Source organism: Anomalospiza imberbis, chromosome 9, assembly GCF_031753505.1.
Source record: "Anomalospiza imberbis isolate Cuckoo-Finch-1a 21T00152 chromosome 9, ASM3175350v1, whole genome shotgun sequence".
In the NCBI taxonomy this organism is placed as follows: Eukaryota; Metazoa; Chordata; class Aves; order Passeriformes; family Viduidae; genus Anomalospiza; species Anomalospiza imberbis.
In genome coordinates this window covers 6923896-6947551 of record NC_089689.1, presented here as the reverse complement: position 1 = coordinate 6947551, position 23656 = coordinate 6923896, and the positions used below count along the sequence as shown (strand labels likewise).

Here is a 23656-nt window from a genome sequence, read left to right as displayed (position 1 = left end):
ATGATGATTAGTTCTAATGCCTGAGCAGGATTATATCCTTGTTTTGAGAAGAGCAGGAATTCCATCTCGTACCAGCAGGGCTCCTCAGTGGGGTTGAAACTTTGTAATCCACAGTTTAAGGCCATTCTCTCTGCATTCTTAGTGGGACAAATAATAGATGGGGTTCTTGGGCATGACTGGACCAGTGAAGAGGAAGGATTACTCTGGAATAGGCTTCCTTCATATGCTAAACAAATAACACTAGATTTCAAGATTAAATTTCAGATTAATTTTAAGATTATTCTCTTAAAATGTTGATGGTGCTTGTGTTTGAGTGAATTTCCCTGGGAGTCTGTGACTGAGCAAGAGAGGAGTGTTTTTGGCAAAGAGAAGAAAGGATGCAGGGAGATATGTCCAGAGTCTGGAGACAAATGGAAATGTTGGGAAGGGAATGAGAAGGGTTTGAGAAATTTTGATTTATAGTGGTCCTTGATGGGGATGGAAAGGAAGAACAGGGAAATCACTGGAATAGGAAGACTTAAATCATAATGTTGAACTTTCTTGCAGTTCCTCCTGAAATTAGAGACCAAGATAAGGTGACAAATACATCTGTGGTTGTTCATCACCCTGTAAGTCTCTTCTGTGAAGTAACTGGTAACCCCTTTCCAGTCATCTCCTGGTATAAGGATGATATCCAGGTATGTTGGATTAATCTAACTGTCGACTTCTGAGGGCTTGGTATGATAATTCATTCAAAATAAATACAGGTGAATGCCTTTATGTTTATTTGAGTGCTCTAAAAATACCCCCACAAAAAGGCAGCTGAATATGGCTCATCCATTAATTCTGCAAGTCAAATGTAAACTCTTTATTTTCAGTATTCCCTTATGAATTGACCTGGCAATCCCCCAGTATTGTAGATGCCAATCCATGCAGAGGGGACCAATATTGCCTTTTTTTTTTTTTTTCATTCTATAGATGGAGAAATAAGAACTTTTGGAGGTGGATTGAACTCCTCAGGATTATCCTTTAGTCCTCTGTTTCCTCTTGTAGCTGATAAGTCATAGTTTAAGATGAGGAGAGGTCCCTTTATGCACTCCTGGGACTGCCCATTGCTGCTGGTTGGAGTTTCCCCACTCCCTGCCTTAGGCTGAGCTACAAACCATATTGAATACATTGCAGCAGGGCAGGAGATTAGTGCTGAAACTGAAAGGGGAAACAGATTATCCTTCCACTAAAACTACCATTCTCTTATAAAAATCCAGCTGTGATACTTGGCTGCTGTATCTTGGATCACATAAGGCTAATGTCTCGGGTTCCTCTAAGGTTGTGGAAAGCAGTGCTCTCCAGATTTTGCACAATGGGAAGATACTGAAGCTCCTGAAAGCTACTACTGAGGATGCAGGACAGTATTCATGCAAAGCCATAAACGTAGCAGGAAGTTCTGAGAAGCTGTTTAACCTCCATATACTTGGTTAGTTCCATGGCTTTGGGAATGATTTTTGTTTGGTTTGGGTTTTAGTTGGTGATTGGAAAAACAGTTGATATTTAAGAAGCCAATAAATTTCAACTCATTATAAATAGATTGTTCCACTCACTGCCCATGAATTATTGGCTGCTGAAGCACTGAGTGCTTAAACTTTGCCATTCTTGTAGCAACACAGATAAAATATTGCTTTTGATTTCTGGGCTTTGGTGTTTTGTTCTGTGTTTGGGGTGTGCAGTGTGACGTAGGGGTGCTCCCAGTACAGTTCACCAGTGCAGGTGTGGAAGTGCTTATCACAATATACATGCTGTTATGATCTGCAGAATTCCCTCTGCAGTGAGCACTAAAGGTGTTTCAAGGGAATAGTAGGACCCACTGCTGCATTCCCTTCAGTCACAGGGCACAGGTTCCCAGGCTAAATACCAGTCCTTCCTTAATGTTTGTCTTTTTAAAGTTCCACCGAGCATAATAGGTGCTGATAGCCCTGGTGAAGTGGCAGTCATCCTCAACCAGGAAATCCGTCTGGAATGCAGAGCCAAAGGCTTCCCTGTTCCTGACATTCACTGGTTCAAGGATGGCAAGTGAGTATATTGCAGCTTTTATGGTTTGTGTCAGCTTCTTCTTCCCCTAGAGCAGAGAGGAAGGAGGTGCAGTGTTTAACTACTTCATGTTAACTTAGTGTCACAGAATTTGGGGTGGTGTGAGGTGGTAAATTCTTCAGTCAAAACTTAACATCCCACTTTCTTTTCTGAACTCACCCATTATTGGCACTTGCAGAGCAGATTTTGGGTTTTTGGAGCAAGATGATGGTTGAAGCAAGATAAGCAGAGCCATTTCTTTGAGTTTATTCTGTGAGTTACTCTACCTGGATTATTTTACACACATTATTAGTTAAAATGCAGTTGTTCCATTGAGGTGATTTTTTCACTGGTAGATAGAACTCGTATCAGATGTATTGCTGGCTAGTGCCTTGTGCAGTTCTGCATATATACATTAAAGGTCTGAAAGGTTATATGTACATATATGTGTTTGAAAACATTTATAGCCTGCATGTTTTCCATTCCTCATCTCATCTTCCAGGAAAGCACACCAGAAGAATTCTTAAGTATTAGCTGAAAACCCAGCTGGGCTGGGTGTTTTTAGTGTTTAACAATATAGTTCAGTCTAGGCATTGGTCAGGACTCACAGATACTCTGCTGTGACAATTCCTTACCCTTTGCTATGGATATTGTTCCTGTGTAGTAGTTGACATTTTGTTATCAGCAAAAGCCTGGCATGACTAAATAAATTAGGAAAAGGAGCTAAGGTCAGGTGTGCAACTCTGGCCCTGATGCTGGCATCTTGGAGGTCTGAGAAAAGTACTTTTTGTGGTTTGATTTCTTTTAGAGGTTAGGAGTAGCGTTAATGATAATAGCTTGTCACTGCATGGTGGTTCTTGTGATTAATGCTATTAATTTAGTGCTAAATGGCACTCTGGAATGGTACAATTATTGTCACCAAAGCACCTCTTCTTCTTACTGTCAGTTTAAATCAGTGCTGAAAGGGTGGGGGCAGAATTCTGTGAACCAAAATGGTCTCTGTTTCAGGCCCTTGTTTTTGGGTGATCCCAATGTTGAGCTCCTGGACAGAGACCAAGTTCTCCACATCAAGAGTGCTCGCAGGGTTGACAAGGGTCGCTACCAGTGCAGTGCCACCAACACTGCTGGCAAACAAGTGAAGGAGGTCAGGCTCATTGTCCATGGTAAGTTTATGGAATGCCTGATCCCAGAAGTTCCTCTTGTTTTACTCTTAAGGTTTCTTTTTGAATGGAGATACTCAGGCAAATGCAAATTAAGTCTCTGATGCTACAAAATTTGTGTGTAAATTTAATTTAATAATTACATGTTCACAAAACGACCTTTTTAGGCATTTGTATGTGTGAAGTTAAGTATGGATGTAGTCTTTGCAGGCTTGGAAAAACACCTTGAAATGTTGTTTATGTGCTTCTTGTTCTAATTAGTGAAAGCAAAAAAAAACCATAAGGGTGTTCTCAAATTCTGCTGTTAGTTTCAACTGAAGTTTTATTATCACATTGTCTTCATTGTTTTGATCTATCTTATGGAGGAGAAAATTATTAAGATTTTGATTTTAATACACATTTGGTCTTATTTTTCTTAACCTGGTGCCAGGATACACCCTGTATTTCACGGGACTCAGAAGTTCTTGTGCCTGGAATGTGAAGGGTAGGGATTTGAGTCTGTTAACTCTCAAGTCCTTCCTTGCTTTGGATTTGTTCCTGAATGTTGTGTGTGATTCTGTGAACTTAAATGTCCATTATTTCCCTCATCTGGGACATTTGTGAAGCACAGAGCACCCATAGGCACAGGAATTTGGCTGCACACCTTTCTGTCAGGAACAAAAACAGTACTGGGAGGACTTGCAGGGGATTGTGGCTGTTCTGAGATTTGAGGAATAAAACGGCTTCCCCCACCTCCCTGTAGATAAAGTCCTTGCAGATGAGTAGATTTATTTCAGGTTCTTCAGGAAAGATGCATTTGTGACAGCAGAATGAAACTTCTCTTTACTTTGGTATTTCTCATTAGTCCTGGCTAGACAAACGGAAGCCCACAGAGTAAGTGAGGAACCTCAATGCTTGCTAGTTCTTACTTGGTTTTAGCTGTTTAGCCCTGCTTTTGGCTTTGATATTTTCCCAAAACATCATATTAAAACCATTCCTCGTCTCTGATAGAGAAATGTAGTCGCCTTTGAACTGGGTGTGTTTCAGCATATTCAGTGGATTTGGGGTTTTTGATACAAAAAATGGTTAATTAGTAAGTATTTCATTGTGGTTTGCTAACTGCAGGACCTGTCTCAGGTGGGGATCCATCCGTTCACAGACGCTTTGCTTTGCATTTCTGCAGTGGTGTTTTCAATGACCACTGTGGAAGTCAGCGGAATCTGTGGATGTACTGAGCATGTTTGGCAGCAGAGGAGTCAATGTGTCTGCCAGATGTGTCTGGTCCTTTCAGCAGCCATAAATTTAGTCGTTGCCAATTGCACTGTGTTTTTATTGCTTCTATAGAGATTTACGGACTCTTTATATTGGCTGATTTACACAAGAGCTTGTTTGCTAGAAAAATCCGAGTCCTGCTGCCTAGAGAGCAAGGGAAATGACTATGGGCCAAAAAACTTCAAAAATAGGAGCATAAAGCAAGACTATTAAGCTCATACTTAGTCTCAAAGTAACTGACTTCATCCTCAAAAGTTTGGAGCATGGAGCAGTTCCCACCGCCGTTGTGGAGGCTCTTGGGTGTGTTTGGTATTTTCAATAGCAGGATCCTTGCTGGGAGGATGCACCTCCCAAGGCATTCAGGGATTGCGCTTTCTTTGGAGCCAAGGAAGAGGGCTGCCCAAATGCATTGCAGGAGGCATGGAGGCCCAGCTGTCCTAACCTGCCACATGTTGGAGCCTGGTGGCCTTTTTGTTGTGTTCTGTTCATGCTTTCTACCCTGTGTGCTTTGAAGGACTGTACAGATGATAGTTGAGCTCTGCTGGGTAAAGAACCAAACAAAGCACAGCAGGAAGGGTTGGAAGGCTGATGAAGATATATTCTTACAGCATTCTAATGTTTTATTTAAATCTGCACATATTTGTAGTCTAAAGCTTTAATGTTATTTTGTCTTTTGAACTAGTGCCCCCCAGTATTAAGGGAGGAAACATTACCACAGAGGTATCAGTGCTCCTCAACAACCTGATAAATCTGGAATGTGAAGCCAAGGGAATCCCTGTGCCCACCATCACCTGGTACAAGGATGGGCAGCGTGTGATTTCCAGCCCCCAGGCTCTGTATGTGGACAGAGGGCAGTTCCTGCAGATTCCACGGGCGCAGGTGTCAGACTCTGCCCAGTACTCGTGTCGCGTGAGCAGCGCTGCGGGGGCTGCGGAGAAGCTCTTCCATGTGGATGTCTACGGTGAGGGACAGTTCCTGGGCTGCCTTACTGCTCCTGCAGAACAGCTGTGGAAGAGATCTTCAGCCTCTGCTGCCTGGCAGTGGCTGTGATTAAATTCTGGCCTCTGTTGGCAGCGCTGTGTAGAGGGAGATTTAGACCCTCTGCTTTATGGGACTCTCTGACAGCTCTTGACTTCATGGAATCATAAAATGGTGTGGGTTGAAAGGGACCTTAAAACCCATCTAGTGCCACCCCTGCCATGGCCAGGGACACCTTCCACTAGCCCGGATTTGCTCCAAGCCCCATCCAGCCTGGCCTTGGACACTTTCAGGGATCCAGGGGCAGCCACAGCTTCTCTGGGCACCCTGTGCTGAGGCCTCCCCACCTTCACAGGGAACAATTCCTTCCCGATACCCCATCTAGCCCTGTCCTCCCTTCAATGGCCTTGGTACCATGCTTTCTTCTACTTAGCTATTTCTCTTCCGTGTATATCTATTCTCTATCTCACATCTGCATGCTAAGCAATACTTACTTTAAAGAACCATTCTGGATGGGATCTTTACTGTACTCCTTTAAGTCCTTCTTGTCTAGTTCTTCCCTTTCAAAGTACTGCAAATCCTCTTTTTATACAGCAGGTCAATTTTGAGCTACATCATTTGATTTCTCTGCCTTGTCTTGCCCCAGCAGCAAATTCTCACATGAAATTGTGCATGACGTGATGGCAGATGGAGCCAGAGTGGGTGGAACAAACCCATTTTCTCTTAATACATTTTCTGGCTACAGAATTAATGGCTTGCAATATATTTCTTCCTTTCTGCAGTTCCTCCAGTAATCGAGGGTGATGCTGACACAGCCCAGAGCAGGCAGGTGGTTGCTGGGAATTCCCTGACTTTGGAGTGTAAGGCTGCTGGCAACCCTCCCCCTCTCCTGACCTGGTTAAAAGATAGAGTTCCTGTGAAAGCAAGTGACAAGCTTCGTGTCCTGGCTGGGGGGAAGCAGCTGGAGATCCTGAACGCCGTTGAAGCTGACCAGGGCCAGTACTGGTGTGTGGCCACAAGCATAGCTGGAGAACAAGAAATCAAGTATGACGTTGAAATCTTAGGTGTGTGAGCTGCAGATTTATCAGGTTCCTATAAATCTAAGATAGAAAAGTTCCATGAAACCAATGGTTTAATTTTTGTTGGTATTAATATATTAAGATGAGTTAGTCATGCTCTGTATCTAGCTGAACTAGCACTGCACAACTTTTCTGTCCAGGGCTACAGGACAGTTGAAGACTTGTATTTCAGGTTAGTTCTTGAAGGATTTTTGTGCATGTGGTAGGTAAATATTCTCAGCAAGCCTCTAAAGTTATTCTTACTTGTCTTCAGAGAAGAAAATCACAGAAATCCATTAGAAATATCACTTAGTAGTTGCCTCTGGGAGAGGACATTTTTCTCTGAAATTGTATTGTGCAAGTTTTGAACCTTTTAGTGAAAAAAAAAAAAAAACAACTTTTTCTTCTGTATCCCTTGAATCAATTACACAGTCTGTATCCCAGCAATCCCTTCTGAATGTCTTGAGGTCTTCTGACATGGAAGGGAACTGTAAAGAACTGATTTTTGTTTTGTTCACTTAAACATAATACTGAATGAGGATGTAGAGCATCCCTTCTGCTTCTGCAGGTAATGTCACTGGTTTTGATAGTGGAGGAGTATCCTTCCCAGAGAGGATGAGGCAGGGTGAAGAGGACCTGGAAGAGGATACTCTGCACCTTTGTTTTCCCCTTCTGCTGGCAGAAGGTGCTAAAAGACCTCCCACTTCCCACCCATTCACAAGGTTCTTCTGACAGAATCTGGAAAACCCAACCAACAAGAAACAGTAAAAAAGTGAGAGCAGTGACTTGAAGCCACAAAATGTCACTGGGCAGAAGTTTCCCTTCAGAAAGGAACAGTGGTTCATAGTGAATCAATGTGTGTTTAACAGTGCTATTTGAGAGAGACTTGTTTGATATTTCTGATGTGTAAATGTTTCTCTTGGTGGGTTTTTCTCTCTTACAGTGCCACCATTTGTGGAAGGTGGGGATGAGCTCTTGGGCTACATTGTGATTCTCCATAGCCCTTTAGAGCTGGATTGTTCAGCAAGAGGGACACCCTCACCAACTGTCAAGTAAGGGCACTGGTATGACAGTAGAAAAAATACAAATAAATCTGCTGGTTGATTACGGGAGCTTAATGAGCCACCTGTTTTAATCAGTGGTGGTTAATGAGTAGAGGACAAACTCCTGGCTTCGCTCCACCATCAGGCACTCACTTGGCAACATCAGGATTTCATTTTAAAGTATTTTGGTTTGTTGTGCCAATGTCCATGTCCTGGGGATGAGGATAGAAAACAAGAGCAGACAAAACTAAGTCCTTAGCTAGTGCAACTAAATGTGCCGTTTCTTCTGCCACCCATGGTTGCTTTTGCTTTGGAGGTTCCTCTCTGCCTCTGGTGGTACCTCCTGTCACCTTTCTGACACTGTCTTTAGTGGCTATTCCCCAATATTCCCTTCTGATAAACCCTTCAATCCATGGCACTCAGACAAGGGGAGTACAACCTGACACTTCCAGACTTCCCTAGAAATGCAAACAGAGTTACTGAGGCATTCTGTTTGATAGAATTGTGGATGTTTTAAGATTGTTGTTGATCTTCCTTTCATTGACAACTGAAATGGAACTTTCTTTTTGGTAGGTGGTTCAAAGATGGTCAGCCAGTTGGAGAGGAGGCTGGACACAAGGTCTTATTAAATGGACAGAAACTTGTCATCTCTCAAGCTCAAGTGTCAGACAGTGGCCGCTATAAATGTGTGGCCACAAACAAGGCCGGAGAACATGAGAAGGAATTTGATGTTACAGTGCACGGTAGGTTAATCAAGGTGGGCGGGAAGCAGCAGACTGCTTTTTATTCAAATTGCTGGCAAGGAGGTGCTCAGACATTTTATACATGTTTATTTGCATTAGCAGGTTGTAAAACTGGAGAGGAGATTAGATGAAACAGAATCATAGAATGGTTTGGGTTGGACACCAGCCATGGCAGGGACGCCTTCCACTAGATCTGGAAGTAGAAGTAAAGCTGCACTTACCTCTAGGATACTGTTTCTGTATATTTAGATGTACATGTTTAAATGAGGCAATGCTTTTGTTTCTGGTGCTTTTTGCAGTTCCTCCAACCATTAAATCGGCTGGGCCTTCCGAGAGAGCAGTTGTGCTCCACAAGCCTGTGACACTGCAGTGCATAGCCAGTGGCATCCCCAGCCCTTCAATAACCTGGTTAAAAGATGGACAGCCAGTAAACACAGCCAGGGGAAATATCAGAGTAAGCATGATTCTTTTATGGGATCCAAACCATGGAAGGTAATTGCTGTAAGTTACACACGTTAGTGCTGCTTTTCCTTTCGCTTCCCTCACACTGTAATACAAAAGTGCTTAAGAGACATCCTGCAGAGTGAGGGGCTTTCTACTTCATTAGGGTGGTGTCTCAGGTAATAGCAGTGTTCAGTAGACTGAATCCCACTAGACACCTCATATCAGGAGAGTCCATGACTGGAAATTCAGAATCCGTCTCCTTCCAGTTGTACTTTGCCCTTCAAGGTCAAATGCTTATCTGCTTATTATGAGGTGGCTCTAGCCAGTCATCCCTGTGAGGTGGGATTATCTGAGCTGTTCTGTGATCACTGCAGCACTTAGCTGCAATTCCCTTCTCCTGGTGAGATCCTGCCTTTCCATGAAGAACATATTCCAGGGTGAGTGCTTGCAGTGGCTTTGATTTCCCATGGCTGGAGCAGTTTTTGGTACCTTGCCTGCAGTCTCCTTTGCCTGCCTGCCCCTCACCAGCCAGGTCTCCTCACACCTGTACAGCTCCTGATGCTGCTGTCCCAGGGACACTGAAATCTCTGACCCAGCAGTTTCCTCGTTCCATGAGCCGGGGTTGGGAGGGGATGAGCCCGGCCGTGTCCGCTCACCCAGAGCGGCTGTGCTGGAGGCAGTGGTGTCACACGGCTCCTCTCTGTGTTTGGGAACAGCTGGAGGCCTCGGGCCGTGTCCTGCAGCTTGGCAAGGTCCTGCCCGGAGATGCCGCCCGCTACACCTGCGTGGCCACCAATGCTGCGGGGGAGGCCCAGCAGCACACCCGGCTCCACGTGCACGGTAATTCGGCCAAACGGGGCTGTCCACACAGCTCTTGCACCTGGCCCTCCTTGCTCTGGCTTTTCTCCTGGCTCTGCACATCCCTATCTCAGTTCTCTTTCTCTGTCCCACTCCATTTGTAAGGAGTGAGAGCAAAAACTAGCTTTTGTAGAGTTTGGCCTCTCTCCTGTAATACCAAAGGACACAGAAATGAATGAATGTCTTTACAGGTACCTCTGCTGCTCAGAGGTATCCCAAAAAGCCAAACTCATTCCTTCTAACCCACCCCTCAGAAGGGTACTCTGTGTTCCTTAATCAGTGTGTGTGGTATACCACCACTGGCATTACTAATTTCATCCAAGCTTTTTGTGGATATTGGTATTCCCCATGACCCTGGGAAATGGGAAATTTTTATAGGAATAACTTTTCTGAGAAAGGAACATTTTCTTGTGAGGGGATTTTTCTGCCTGTTGAAAGGAATTTTCTTTTGCAGCTAAAAACAGTATGAAAAGAATCAGGGAGACTTGAGAAGCTGTCATTTGCATGTGAATTTAATAAATGCTCCCAGTATGATTTACGTATTTTTGGCTTAGAAGTGGTCACACAGTATTATGCTTTGCTGATGTGACCCAGTCCTCAAAGGAGGGCGAGTCCTCAAAGGTGTGGGAATCTTCAGGAGGTGCAGGAATAGACTGTGGCAATATTTTCACCAAGTATGGCTATGTTGACTTCTATTGCCAAACGAAGCCAGTAGCTGGAAAACGTTAAACTGAAGTGAGGAGAGTCTCTGTGGATGGGACTTAGAAAGAGGAGCCACATTCAGACTGTGATAATTGCATCAAACTAACTTCACTGTGAAGTCCCATGCTCATAAAGCTCTCCTTTGCTATCAGTCTTCATATTCAAACTGTCATTATCCAGTGTTTCTGTCATGTTTCAGATTTTGGAACTTCAGGAATGTAAAAGCTGTCTACACTACTCAGTTTACTATCACCAGCTGAAGTGAGAGGAGCTTGCCACAAGAAATAACTGCTGTTCTGTGTTGTGTACCCATTACTTGCAAATTTTTAAGTTCCATTTTTCCTGGAAAAAATAAAAATTAGCAAAAATAATGTTTTATTCCTCTTACCACTAATGATGCTATATAATTAGAGAGTATTCCCATTTCAGAATTGAAATTTCTGGAGAAATTCCTTGGTCACCCAGCAGTTGAAGCTTGTGCAACTCATTGCCTAAAATTTTCTCCAAGGGTAGATGACTTTGTGATCATGTGCTCTGCTAGCTGGGTGGCTGAATTAACAGAAACCTGCTGCCTTTGTCTCTTCCTAGAACCACCCAGTCTGGAAGATGCAGGAAAAATATTAAATGAAACAGTGGTGGTGAATAATCCAATCCATCTTGAATGCAGAGCATCTGGGAACCCTTTGCCAGGTATCCATGTGCACCTCGGGGAACATCTCATCAAGGGTTTCACTTTCATGTGTCTTTGGAAAGTAAGGGATATGCTGAATGTGGAGCTAATTGTGTGATCTTAAACCAGCTAGAAACTGTGTGATGGGAAATGTCAATGTATGGGCTGACATGGAGGAAGGATTGAGGAATTCAGTGTTCCCCACTGATAAATGGATGAAAAGACATCACAAGGATAATCTATTCCCTAGTGATGCCCTGTCCACAGGCAAGAGCACTCTTTGATTTCTACTGAATGAGCTTTAAACACACCCACTTTTATCTCCTGTCACTTCAGTGTTCATTAGTGTAGGGCAGACCTGAAATACTTCATGGATTGACTGTGCCTCTCAAGTGTGCTCGTGTCTAGAACCTTTGTGCCTTTTTAAGAATTAATTCACAGCCAAGTATTATTTTGTAGAATAATTTATACTTACATAAAAAAATTAAAATACTGAGGAAGTAAAATGTTATAAAAGCATAAGAATTTTATGTCTATTTTATGTTCCTTTTAAATTTTCTCTCCAAATTTTCAGTTATTTTAATTATCAACAATTAAAACAATGGATTTCAGGTAATTTATGCAATAAGAACAGTTTGGTCATCCCTGGTGTGATGCAATGTCACATCCTATTGTCAAGATATAACATGACTCAGGAAAGGGAGGAGCACAGCATCCCATTGGAAAAGAGAGGAGTGTGCGAGGCTTGTCTATCAGTCAGGCCAGAGCACTTAGTGTGCGTGTGAGTCTTTCTCCAAAACCCCTTGTGTATAACAGATAATCCTTCCGTGAGCAGTAATTTCATCTGATTAGTGAAGTGGTGCCAGCAAAGCCTCAATCACCCATTCTCCTGATGGATGGTGCCATCTTTTGGCTGAGATGCAAAATCTGCAGATTTTCTTGGTTGTCATCTTCCTATAAAATCTTCTTCTGCAGTAACACCAAGTTTTCTGCTCTTTATTTTCAGATTTTTGATCTGTCAGTTGCACTTTGATTTGGTTGCTTATGTTTTGATTCTTTGTTCCAGGTAGTTCAGTTTAATGTAATGATAATTTAAGGTAAAAGGTAAAAATTTGATATATGTTATAGAATCTGAGGATAGATCCTCTACCTATCCCCTATTATATATATCTATAGTATCTAGGGATATTATAGTATCCCTGGATGTTTTGGGTTGGAAGGAACCTGAAAGCTCATCTCCTTCCATTCCCCCTGCCATGGGCAGGGATGCCTTCATATTTTTGTGTGGTTTTAAACAACTGCTCTTTACCTTAGTATAAGATAAGTAAATTTCCTGTAATTTGCTTTGTGTGATAATTTCTCAATTTCAGAACACTTTTCCATAAATATATGGGGGGTGTGGATGATAGTGTCAAATTTCCTGTTGAATTGTGGGGCAGAGTCAGCAAATCTTCGTATCTCCAATTTTCTGTTACATTTTATTATTCTTAATCACAACTAACAGTGCCATGGACTGTTAAACGTTGGTGTGTGTGTGAAAGCTGAGGCAGCCAGTGTCACAGCTCTGTGGTACCGCATTTGTCGGGGCTGTCAGTGACTTGTCCCCATTCCTGCCCCGCAGCCGTGTCGTGGTCCAAGGACGGGCGCGCGCTGGGTGGCAGGGGACAGGTGCTGCGCATCGAGGGCGCGCAGGTGGCCGACTCTGGCCTCTACAGGTGCCTGGCTGCCAACGCCGCGGGCACGGCCGAGCTGCTCTACAGCCTCCAGGTCCATGGTGAGTGCACAGCCACGGAACTGTCACTTCTGGAGCTTGGGGAGCACTTCTGAGATCATTGAGTCCAGCTGTTCCCCCAGTGCTGCCAAGGCCACCCCTGACCCATGTCCCCAAGTGCTCCATCCATCGGCTTTTAAATCCCTCCAGGGATGGGGACCCCACCACTGCCCTGGGCAGCTGTGCCACTGTCTGCCTACCCTATCCATAAAGCAACTTGTCTTAATATTCAAGTTAACCTCCCTACTCCCAGCACAACTTGAGGCTGTTTGCTATTGCCCTGTGTTGTGACACTTAGGAATAATACATGCAAGCTCCACCTTTGTTTTCCTCCTTTTCCAGTCTGCTGAACAGACTTGGTGTCACTCATCATATGATCACAGAATCCCAGGGTGGTTTGGGTTGGAAGGGACCTTACAGGCCATCCAGTGTCACCCCCTGCCATAGGCAGAGACACCTTCCACTATCCCAGGTTGCTCCAAGCCCCTTCCAACCTGCCTGGGACACTTCCAGGGATCCAGGGACAGCCACAGCCTCTCTGGGAATTCCATTCCAGGGTCCTCTCCACCCTCACAGCCAGGAATCCCTTCCCAATATGCCATCTAACCCTGCCCTCTGGCAGTGGGAGTCATTCCCCCTTGTCCTAGCACTTCATGCTCTTCACTCTTCTGTTTTCTCACTGACATTAGGTATTTTGAATGTGGAAAATGTGCCAGGGGAAGGCATTTCTAGGAAGAATGAATTTGTAGAAGAGGTATTCCGTTTAAGGGATCACTTGATCAATTTGGAGGGCCTGGTAGTTGCTGGGGTTTTTTGTAGGTGACTTTGAAGCTCACTGTAGACAAAGGACACAGATCAAATGCTCTTTCATAATCGGAGAGTTTTAAAGAAAAACGTACTGTGTCTAAAAAGATGAAGTGGAAGTGTGGGTGTTTGCTGACATGAGATACCTAAGCAAAAGCCCAATTGGAGCTTTTCCAGTGATTTCAGTGGCTTTTGAGTATGGCCATAGTCCAAATTCTTATCTTTGATACATGCATGTGCATGTAGCTGTTTTCTGTGGGAGTCTTCCATACAAAAGTGTGGCCCAAATTTGGCACAGTGTTCCCACCTGAGATGCACACACAGTATATAGCTCCTATTAATGTTAATTAATGACTTGGGCAGTGCATTCCCATGGATTTAATGACCATCATGGGAAAAACTGATGGCACAAGACACAGTCAAAGGCAATTAACCCCACCCAGTGATTAATTCTCAGGAAATCCTTAGAGCTAAGGTCATTATTCTAGTTAAATGGAAAATGACCCCCTCAGTACACATTTGTCTTTTTAGGGGTGGCAGAATTTCAGCAAACACGTCCAGAGTTTCCTAGGGAACTAAAATTTTCTAAGACACAGAGCTTCCCTTTCTAGAACAAAGTATATGCAGTTACTTTAGTTGATGCCACAACTGATGGCACCAAAGGAACTAATTGCATCAACCTCCTGCCCATGAACCTGCTTCATTCAGCTGGTGTCCTGCCAGGCTGACAGTAGAGAGGTGCTGGAATTCACTATCCACAGGTTCATCATCCACTGTCCTTAGAGTTTATGAGTTTGAGAAGACAAAACTTAAAGGTTTTGCCCTCTTTACCAGTGGAAGCAATGACTCCTTAATGGAGAGCAGGCTCAAATGCCAAAGTTGCTGAAAGTTGTGCTGCATTTATGGAAAAGCTGCTCTAGATTTCCATGAACACCTGCCTTGGTCAGCTACTGGTCTTATTTGCTAGTTTCTGTTGTTAATAGTGTTATCAGATCTTTTTGGCATTAAAAGCAATGCTTGATACCACAGGCTTAACACTGAATGAAACCAGGCAGGCCAACTGAAGGAATCAGGTGGAATTCCAGTTTAGTTAGAACTCGTAGGATTTCACTGTAATAATTTTTTTTCCACTTCTTTCTCCCCACTATAGCATTCTCAGGCATTTGAGAACAATGAATGCTGTTGTACCACAATAGCAGGAGCTCTGTGTGGGGAAAAGATGCAAAAATTATAAAATCCTGTGCCTTTTTTCTGCCCTTGTTCCAGCCCCTGCCATAGGCAGGGACAACTTCCACTATCCTGGGTTACTCCAAGCCCTGGCCAGCCTGGCCTTGGACACTTTCAGAGATGGAGCAGCCACAACCTGAGCTACAGGCTTTTAGAGGTTGCTAAATTCATTAATGAATCTTATTTTCAGTGCAGAATTTTTACATGTTTTCTTCCCTCACACAGGGCGATATGTATGAGTATCACACACCATTCTCTGCTCTTTGCAGGAGTGACTTTAAATATTAAGTTTTCGTCTGATACTATCTTTTAAACTTTATCACTAAGTTATTGGTGGTAGGAGCAAATAGAATAGTTTTGATTCTCCTAGTACATAAAACATCTTCCTTTTTTAATGATTCTTGTCTCCCTTTCTACCAGAGCCCTACAACATTTGCTAGACTGTGTGCCTAGAGTAAGTGCTTTAGATGTTCCATTGCAATGTTTTGTGTCATCAGAGAGGCAGATGTTTTCCAGTCTAATCTGGTAAATGTTTCCATATGCTCTGCTAGGGCAATTTATCACTCTGTGTATGGATTTGCTTTATGTGGTTTATATGGTAAACTCCTTTCTTTAATACCCACCACTCCTAAAGTCTTTCACAAGCTCTAAATGGAATAGTAGAAAAGTTTGAGGGAATATTTTCTGGCTTTATGGTGTGGTTTCTGGGTTTGACAGCTGTCCTCTGGGCTGTGGGCCCAGTCCCACATACCTTGCTCACAGTAGTTTCACGGCAGTTATCTGCCTGCTCATGCTAGGGAAGAGCAGGATCTGGCATAGAGCAAAGACATGACAAGGGTTCAGCAGGAATAAGATGAGAAAAGAGAAATAACATCCAAAACTATGGAGCCTATTTAATTTCATTGTGATTAGTACTCTTATGTAGCTGTTACAGCCCTTTTTCTGTGGATTTTTTTTCAGTCCCCCCATCCATCTCTGGCAGCAGTGACATGGTGACAGTAGTGGTCAATAATGCAGTGAGACTGGAGTGTGAAGCCAGAGGCATCCCTGCCCCTATCCTGACATGGCTGAAGGATGGGAGCCCTGTGTCCAGCGTCAGCAACGGCCTCCAGGTACCAGGGACAGAGCCTGCTCCATGGTGTTCCCTGTTGTGGGAGGAGGCTTTTAACTCAGTGCCGTTTAATGGAAGAGAATTAGTTGGAGGATTTGGAATAATAATATAAGGCCTTTCACTCTGGGTTGTTTGTGTGAGTTTAGCTCCAGTACTGTGGGAAGTGGAAGATAGAGATATATTGAAATAAAGTGATCCTTTCATCTGGTGTCATACTGAGTAAATTTGCATCAACAAATTTTCTGCTTACTGGGAAGAAGAGGAAATTGGACCAGATTCCTCTGCTGAAGAGATCTGGAGAACTCATTACATACAACAGTAATTCAGAAAAGAAAACCAACCTCTGATATAAGGAGATATTTCAGAGGTAAAATGAGAGGCCATGGTTGGTTTATGGAAGTCTATTTTATAATCTGAAAGGGAAGAGGGGGAATTTGTGTTCTGTGGGGACAGCTCAGGGCACAGACAAAAGGTGTGACAGCATGTCTGAAGCAGGTGGGAGGGAGGGGTGTCCAGATCCTGCAAAGTCTTGAGAATGCCAGGAATTCCCTAGGGACTGGCGTGAAGTGAGAGTTTTGCTTTTGCAAGTCTGGATTAGAGGAGAACACTGGAGTGCAGGGAGATGGTGGGAAGCAGTGGCAAAACAAGTGTTCCATTGTGAAATGAGCCCTGGGAGTTGCCCCTGCCTGTGTTTGACACTGGGGTGTGCCTGAAGGTGCTGTGCTCCCGCTGCAGGTCCTGTCGGGGGGCCGGGTGCTGGCACTGCCCAGTGCCCAGCTCAGTGACACGGGGACATACACGTGTGTGGCAGTCAACGCTGCGGGGGAGAGCCAGAGGGACATCGACCTCCGCGTTTATGGTGAGTCACAAATGCCTGTCTTTTGGTTCTGAGAGCTGTTCTGAAGCTTTGATTTAACACGCTGGGCCCAGACCCTGAGCGGTGCTGAGTAAAAATAGTCCCGACCCGTAATGGAAGGCCAGGTGAGGAAGAGTGAATTATGTATGGAAGTTAAAACATATATGCACATCCACCTTCATTTACTAAAGTGTGTGGGGGTGTCCTTCTGTGTATCCTTGAAGGAATGTAACTACAGCAGTGCATTTACAAGCTGAATGCATAAAAGCTCATTTACAAATGATAAAACACGTGTTTGTGTAAAAGCAGATAGATCTGCCAGGTGAGAGATATTCTTGGGCCCAGTGCTCTGTTGTCTTTATTGCACCAGAAAGAGGTGTTAGGAGTTCCCCATCCAGCTCTGCAGTTCCCATGCCATTCCCAAGCTCTGCCTCCCTAAATGGAGGGAACTCTTTTAGTACTAAATAGTGACACTGTGTTGAGCCCAGCCAGTCAGCTCTGTCTCCTTCAAGGAGCAGGAAAGAAGTGGTTTTTTTAGTTTGTCAGTTTTCCAGATTGTCAGTGAGTAAATCTTGAGGTTTTTTACCTGAACTTGTGTAAATTCATCCTCCCTTCTGATTCAGGCAGTGCTCTCAGATACCTGGCGGGATTGTTGGGACTGTCCTATGCAGGATGTTGGTGATCCCTGCAGGTCCCTTCCAACTCAGGGCATTCTGTGATTCTGTGCTTTCTTGTAACTTGTATGAATTTCATCCTGGATTTTTTGTAACTTGTATCAGATGCCTTTTCATATTCATGGAATGGTTTGGGTTGGAAGGGAGCTTAAAGTTCACCCAGTCCCACCCCGTGCATGGGCAGGGACACCTTCCACTGTCCCGGGTTGCTCCAAGCCCTGTCCAGCCTGGTATTGGATGCTTCCAGGGATCCAGGGGCAGCCACAGCTTCTCTGGGCACCCTGTGCCATGGTCTCCCCACTCTCACAGGGAAGGATCCTTCCAATATCCCATCTATCCTTGCCCTCTGGAAGGCACTTGTAATTGTCCTGTCCCTCCAGGCCCTTGCCCAAAGTCCCTCTCCAGTTTTCTTGGCACCTCTTCAGGCACTGGAAGGGTCCCTAAGGTCACTCTGTGTTGTGTTCTCAGAGCCTGTGGGTGCTGTGCCAGCAGGGATGCCAGGGAGTGTGACTGTAGCAGGTTTTGAGTTCCCTTGGACATCTCAGAGGATTTGTCCAACAGCAAAATGAGGATGAACAATAATCTGATATTTGTTTTAGAAATGTTACAGTACCAGATGTGTCGAGAGGCATTTAGAATTGAGGTTCCAAATGTAGTTTGGTTTCTGCTTTCAGTGGGTCAGTGGACTCTGCCAGTCTCTGGCATTATGGCAATCCCCTGTGGATAACCTTGCAAGAAAAGTTAGGAGTTGGGATAAGTTCTAAGAAGGGGCAGCTGGGAAAGTTATTTGTTCCTAAGTTTGGCTTTCAGAATTGTCTCCCTTGGTTGGGGTACCCCTGACTGAAGTGCTGGTGACTTTTGCATCTGGAAGGGGCAGTTAGAAACCCAGGACTCTGCTGTGGCAAGTGAGCCAAAGTTAATATAGGCTGGAACATTTTATGTCTAGAGCAAGGAATATTAGGGTGTCCTTTGGAGTTTGAGGACAGGTGTGTATGTCTGTGTAAAGTGACATAGATATATTTATAATTCCTCTTGTATTTTCTGGAACCTCTGTCCATTTTAGCTGGAGGAAATGAAAAGAGTTAGGAGTTGTGTATGTTTAAAATTAGTGTTGTATTAGAAGCTGGCCAGGGTTGAGCTCAGCTGCAGGACCAGCTTGAGTGAGGCTGTCACCAAAAAGTAATATTGCTCTTCAGACTTGCCTCATAAGGGCAATCTAATTAAGAAGCCACAGGAGGAAAATTGGAGTAGAGTTAGAGCTGGGTTGGTTGGAAATGTGCACTGAGCCAGGAGTTGGAACAAGCTCAGTTACTTACAGTTACTATGAGCATAATTAGATTAATTTTAAACCCCATTCCTTCAGAAATAAGTGCTTTAGTGTCTGTGTCATAAACTCAGTTTCCTTTTGAGCACATTTCAATTCATTGAGCTGAGAAGAAAAGTAATTGGTTGAAAAGTCTTTGGAAATAAATTTGCCTTCTGCTGGAATGGATCAGCTTCCAAGTCTCAGTTCCACAATACTCATAAAGAATCTGGACCTTTGTGAGTTCTAGAATGATAAAAAGATAAACAGATTTTTTTTTTCACTTACTATATTCCTTATCCACAGGGACCAGGCTTTTCCCTGAATTATTTGCAAACTGTGAAATCAGCAGTTCTGCTCTGTACTTCCTGGGCAAGAAACACAAACCTTGATTGTTCCTGGTCTTTTTAGGCCACCTTGTCTTGCTGTCCCCTGAGTGCCACTTGGGGACACATTCTGGTCTCCTGTGTGTGATTAACCTGGTGTGCTTGCTCTCACAGACAGTCCCACTGCCTCCCTTCTCTCCCCAAAGTTCTGTGCTCTCAGGCCCTCAGTGGGTCTGGGGTCATGGATCCCAAAACTAAAGAGGAAATGTGACAGTAAAGGTTCTTATATTTGGTCCTGGTCAACTTCTTGGGGGGCAGGATTTTGCTTGTGTTCTTTTTGATTGCAGCCATGAACACTTTCCCTATGGAAAATTTCTGACTTGCTGTGTTCAAGGTTTAGTTCTCAGTTGCCTTCTCAGTTACTTTTGTTTTTCTGGTTGTGGAAACACAAAATTTAAAAACGGGGTGGGGGGAAAATGTGTTTTCTTAAATCCTGATACTGTTCAAGAACAGCTAATGGGTTTCAATTAAAGTGTCCAGTGTTTTGGTTTTTTTTTAATTTCTACACAGAAAACTTTCAAAAGGAGATTTTCCTACTGTCTGATTTGGAAATAATAGTGTAAAAATGAGGTTACCACTGAACTGCAGGACAAATGTAAATATAGTGCTCAGTGCCAACAACTGCAATAATTATTAGATCCCACACAAGCCTTACACATGAGCTAATTGTAGATTATTATTTATTGATTAAGTCATTAAACCATCGACTTGCTTGCTGACCATGTAAGTTCTTATTCTGTCAGCTGTATTTGGCCATCTCTGGACAAATTATCTGTAGGTCAGAGTTTTCCTTAAAGCCAAGCATCCTTCTTGGCACTGTCTGGAACAGCTTAAGACATTTTTGGCTTCTGGGGTTGATTGTTATGATGTTATCATGAGCTTTTCCACTCAGCAGATCTTCTTCCATCTTGCAGGAATGCATCCCCCCATTTTTATGTACTGGGCATTTTCCTTTCTAGCTACATTTAAAGGTTTTTTTGCTGTAGCTGATACCTCACTAGTGTGTATTTTATGTGGAAGATATTCTGTAAATAACAAAAATTATTATTGTGTTTTTTGTGGTATAAAGGAGACTGAAGTTTCGTGTGTCATTTTATCTTTGCACAGTGAAGTCCCTTAACTCCACATTATGTTTGCTCTGTGAAATCTTCAGTGCCCAAAGGTCCCTGGGTTTGAGCAATAGGACAAGAGGAAACAGCCTCAGGTTGTGCCAGGGGAGGTTCAGGTTGGATATTAGGAAAAATTCTTCACAGGAAGGATGGTCAGGCACTGGCACATCTGCCCGGGACAGGGATGGAGTTGCCATCCCTGGGAGGATTTAAGACCTGTGGATGTTGCCCCTGGGGAAAGTGCTGGGGAATGGTTGGACTTGATGGTCTCAGAGGGCTTTCCCAAGGTAACCAAGCGTGTGATTGTGTTGGTGCAGTTCCTCCCGACATCGTGGGCGAGGAGCAGAACGTGTCAGTGCTGCTGGGCCAGGCGCTGGAGCTGCGGTGCCAGGGCAGCGCCGTGCCCCCGCCCCGCCTGGCCTGGCTCAGGGACGGGCGGCCCTTGCTGGAGAAGCCAGGCCTGAGCATCTCTGCAGATGGCAGCGTGCTGAGGGTGAGCTGGGCAGGAGGGCGTGCTGGGGCTCCCTCCTGGGGAGGTGGGACAGCTTTGGGCTCTCTGGGGCAGCAGAGAGTAGTGTGAGGAGGGAGGGATGGCAGAGACCCCGGCTGTCTGGGCACAGAGCTTGCAGGATTCATCGTCTATTAATAATATTCCGGGAGACATATGTAAAAATAAAATTGAAATCTGAGCCCCCTCTCCCTACACATTTCATGAATAGTTATGTAGGAAGAAAAAACCCAGGATTTCCTTTTGTCCCCAGATTGAAGGAGCTCAAGTGCAGGACACCGGACGCTACACTTGTGAAGCGACAAATGTTGCTGGGAAAACTGAGAAGAACTATAATGTCAATATTTGGGGTAAGATTTATTAAGCTTATTCCAGAAATGGGAACGAAGCTCGGAGCTGAATTACAATGTGAGACACTGAAATCCTCTGTAGTTCATCAACACTCAGTTGCTGAGGCTCGTACTGGGATATATTGTTGTATTTGCTGTGGTTGAACAGGCCCAAGACAGTGCACACATTTTTCAAATTGCTTTAATTTAACTCTAAATTAACACCAGATACTCTACAGGCCATTGTTGTGTTTGCAGGAATAAGAGTAGTTAGAACTATAACTAGTGAGTGGCATCCCTTCTCATGGCAGGGGGTTGGAACAAGATGATCTTTAAGGTCCCTTCCAGCCCACACCATTCTTTGATCATGATTCTATGATAAAAACCTGGATTTGGATCCATAGCTTTAATGCCATTTAAAGTAACATACCAACTTTCCACTTACTGAAATGCTGAAGCATTGGAAATTCAGATAAAAGCTGCATTACAAACTTATTAGTGCTGAATCATAAAAACAGCTTTAATATTTTTTTTCTATGGCTCTATGATGAATGTGGCTTAGCACATTATTTTAATAATTGCTTTTGAGGGGGTTTTCTGCACCATCATTTACTTCTCATGTACAAATTGACATGTCCCTGTTTTACTATTATAAATCAATTTCTTGCTTTGGAGTCACAAGACTAGAGTTACGTATGAGGGTTTGTAACACTAAAATGACATTTCTCAGTTCAGATTTCAAGTCTGTCATTATTAAAAGACCCATTCATTTTGGGTCTTTTAATAATTTGAGTTAGAGGTGGGTGTTGTAGTACCGTGCCATTTTCCCTTGCTGAAGCAAATACCATTTACTGTGCAGGTCAGCTTCTGCTCTCCTCTCTCTCCCCCAGACTTTTGCACAGGACCTTTGCTGGAGGGATTTAGATTTGTTCCTTTGTACTGTAGGACCATTCCAGTAGGATTTGAATGGAGGGATAATTCTTTGCTAGTTAGCAGCTTTGATGAGATAAGCTTGATAGAAACCACAGGCTGCCTGTGAAAGCCATCTGTGGATAGTTGTTTAGAATTATAGTTTTCATTTGTACTGCAGCATCCAAAGTCCTCCTTGCCATATTTTGACATTTTAAATCCATGAAATGTATTCTTCTGAGGATCTGTGAGATCCTGAGAGCTAAGTGTGAATCGAGGAGTGAGCCTATGAGTTAAATGAAGAGAATAGCACAGGCTTGTCCTGGCTGGAAGCAGGACAAATAAAGGGTAAAGGAGACAGTACCATAAGGCCCTTGGCAGTGTTGTTTCAAACTCCACACACCTGGTTGCTGCTGGAGAGCTGGAGGTGTCAGAAGGAGAAGCTGGTTATTGTCACATGCATAAAAAAAAGTTCTGCATAAGTTGTCCACCTGAGAGGTTTTATTTGCCACGTTCAGCCTACATTCTCCTCTGCTTTTTCTTGGTCTCTACCTACTCTGTTTTCATCTGATGAAGATCGTTCCCTGATTCCTGAGAGGCAATTAGCTCTTCCCTAGGGATTGAACCAAAGTGCTTTAAGACTTTGAGAATCAGAGAAAAACAGTGGTCCCTTTTGTCTGCAGCTGGTTTAGAGTCATAGAGCTGTAAAGCAAAGTGATCCTTCTGCTGCAGGAGGGTGATCAGAGGAGTGGGATCCATAGCCTTGGATGTGGCAGCCAGTAAAAATGTGGGCTGAATTTTAAGTCACTGATGATTATCTCTGTGGGTTTATTAGCTGAGGCCATGAATGAGGCAAGCTCTTAGAGTTGGAGTCACTTGACAAAGTTCCCCAAACCACCTTTGTTCAGTGAAGTCCATTAAAGGCAGCCCAAAATAAAGCCTGTGCATGCAGCAGCCCTTGGAGCCCAAAAGGATGGATGCAGTCATTCCCGTGTATTGTTCCCTACCCAGGGTGTGGTTAGCATTGAGGAGACGATCCTTGTCATTGCTTCAGAGCTGAATGGGAGAGATTTGAATGAGGATCATTTGGCTGATAATGTGTTGTTAAGGCTGCACTTATTTGGCTTTTCTTTGCAGTGTCACCAAGTATTTCTGGCTCAGATGACAGCTCTCAGCTGACAGTCACCGAAGGCAGCTTGATTAGCCTCATCTGTGAGTCCAGTGGCATCCCACCACCCAGTCTCACCTGGAAAAAGAATGGTGGGTAGCTGCCAATTGTCTGTTTTATAAAGCAAATGGGATAATTCTGATCTGTGGGTTTGCTTTTCATCTTGTGTACATTTTGGATGGTGTGTTCTGAGGAGCTCAGGTGTGCAGATATTTGCGTAGTCCTGGCATTGAGTAACGTGAACTCCAGGAGAAGATTATTCCCTTCTCTCTGTCTCACCTCTGCTTGGATCAGGTGTTCCTGAAGGTGCAAGAGAAGTGCAGTGCTGAGATTGCTCAGCTGACAAAAATGACCTGTGGAGCACTTTGTATGTTTATTTACCATGGGGCAACAGGACAGCAGCCCGGTGCCCCATCCCTGGGAGTGTTCCAGACCAGGGTAGGTGTCTTTTGAGCAAGTGGAAGGTGTCTGGGCCCATGGCAGAGAGTTGAAATGAGATGATCTTTAAGGTCCCTTCCAACCCAAACCATTCTGGGATTGTAAGACTTGTT

The 23656-nt window shown here is 44.0% G+C and overlaps 1 protein-coding gene across 1 annotated transcript in view; it reads left to right on the top strand.

Moving 5' to 3' along the window:
- HMCN1 (hemicentin 1) overlaps positions 1-23656 on the top strand; it is a 167586-nt gene that overhangs the window by 81049 nt on the left and 62881 nt on the right. Inside the window, exons 27-43 of the mRNA XM_068199489.1 lie at positions 547-677; positions 1306-1453; positions 1920-2046; positions 3052-3206; positions 5137-5415; positions 6215-6496; positions 7434-7542; positions 8107-8276; positions 8576-8730; positions 9437-9560; positions 10869-10970; positions 12572-12724; positions 15713-15864; positions 16599-16722; positions 20509-20684; positions 20953-21049; positions 23075-23197. Of these exons, the coding sequence (XP_068055590.1) occupies positions 547-677; positions 1306-1453; positions 1920-2046; positions 3052-3206; positions 5137-5415; positions 6215-6496; positions 7434-7542; positions 8107-8276; positions 8576-8730; positions 9437-9560; positions 10869-10970; positions 12572-12724; positions 15713-15864; positions 16599-16722; positions 20509-20684; positions 20953-21049; positions 23075-23197 (2607 nt within the window). The remainder of the gene's footprint in view (positions 1-546; positions 678-1305; positions 1454-1919; positions 2047-3051; positions 3207-5136; positions 5416-6214; positions 6497-7433; positions 7543-8106; positions 8277-8575; positions 8731-9436; positions 9561-10868; positions 10971-12571; positions 12725-15712; positions 15865-16598; positions 16723-20508; positions 20685-20952; positions 21050-23074; positions 23198-23656) is intronic.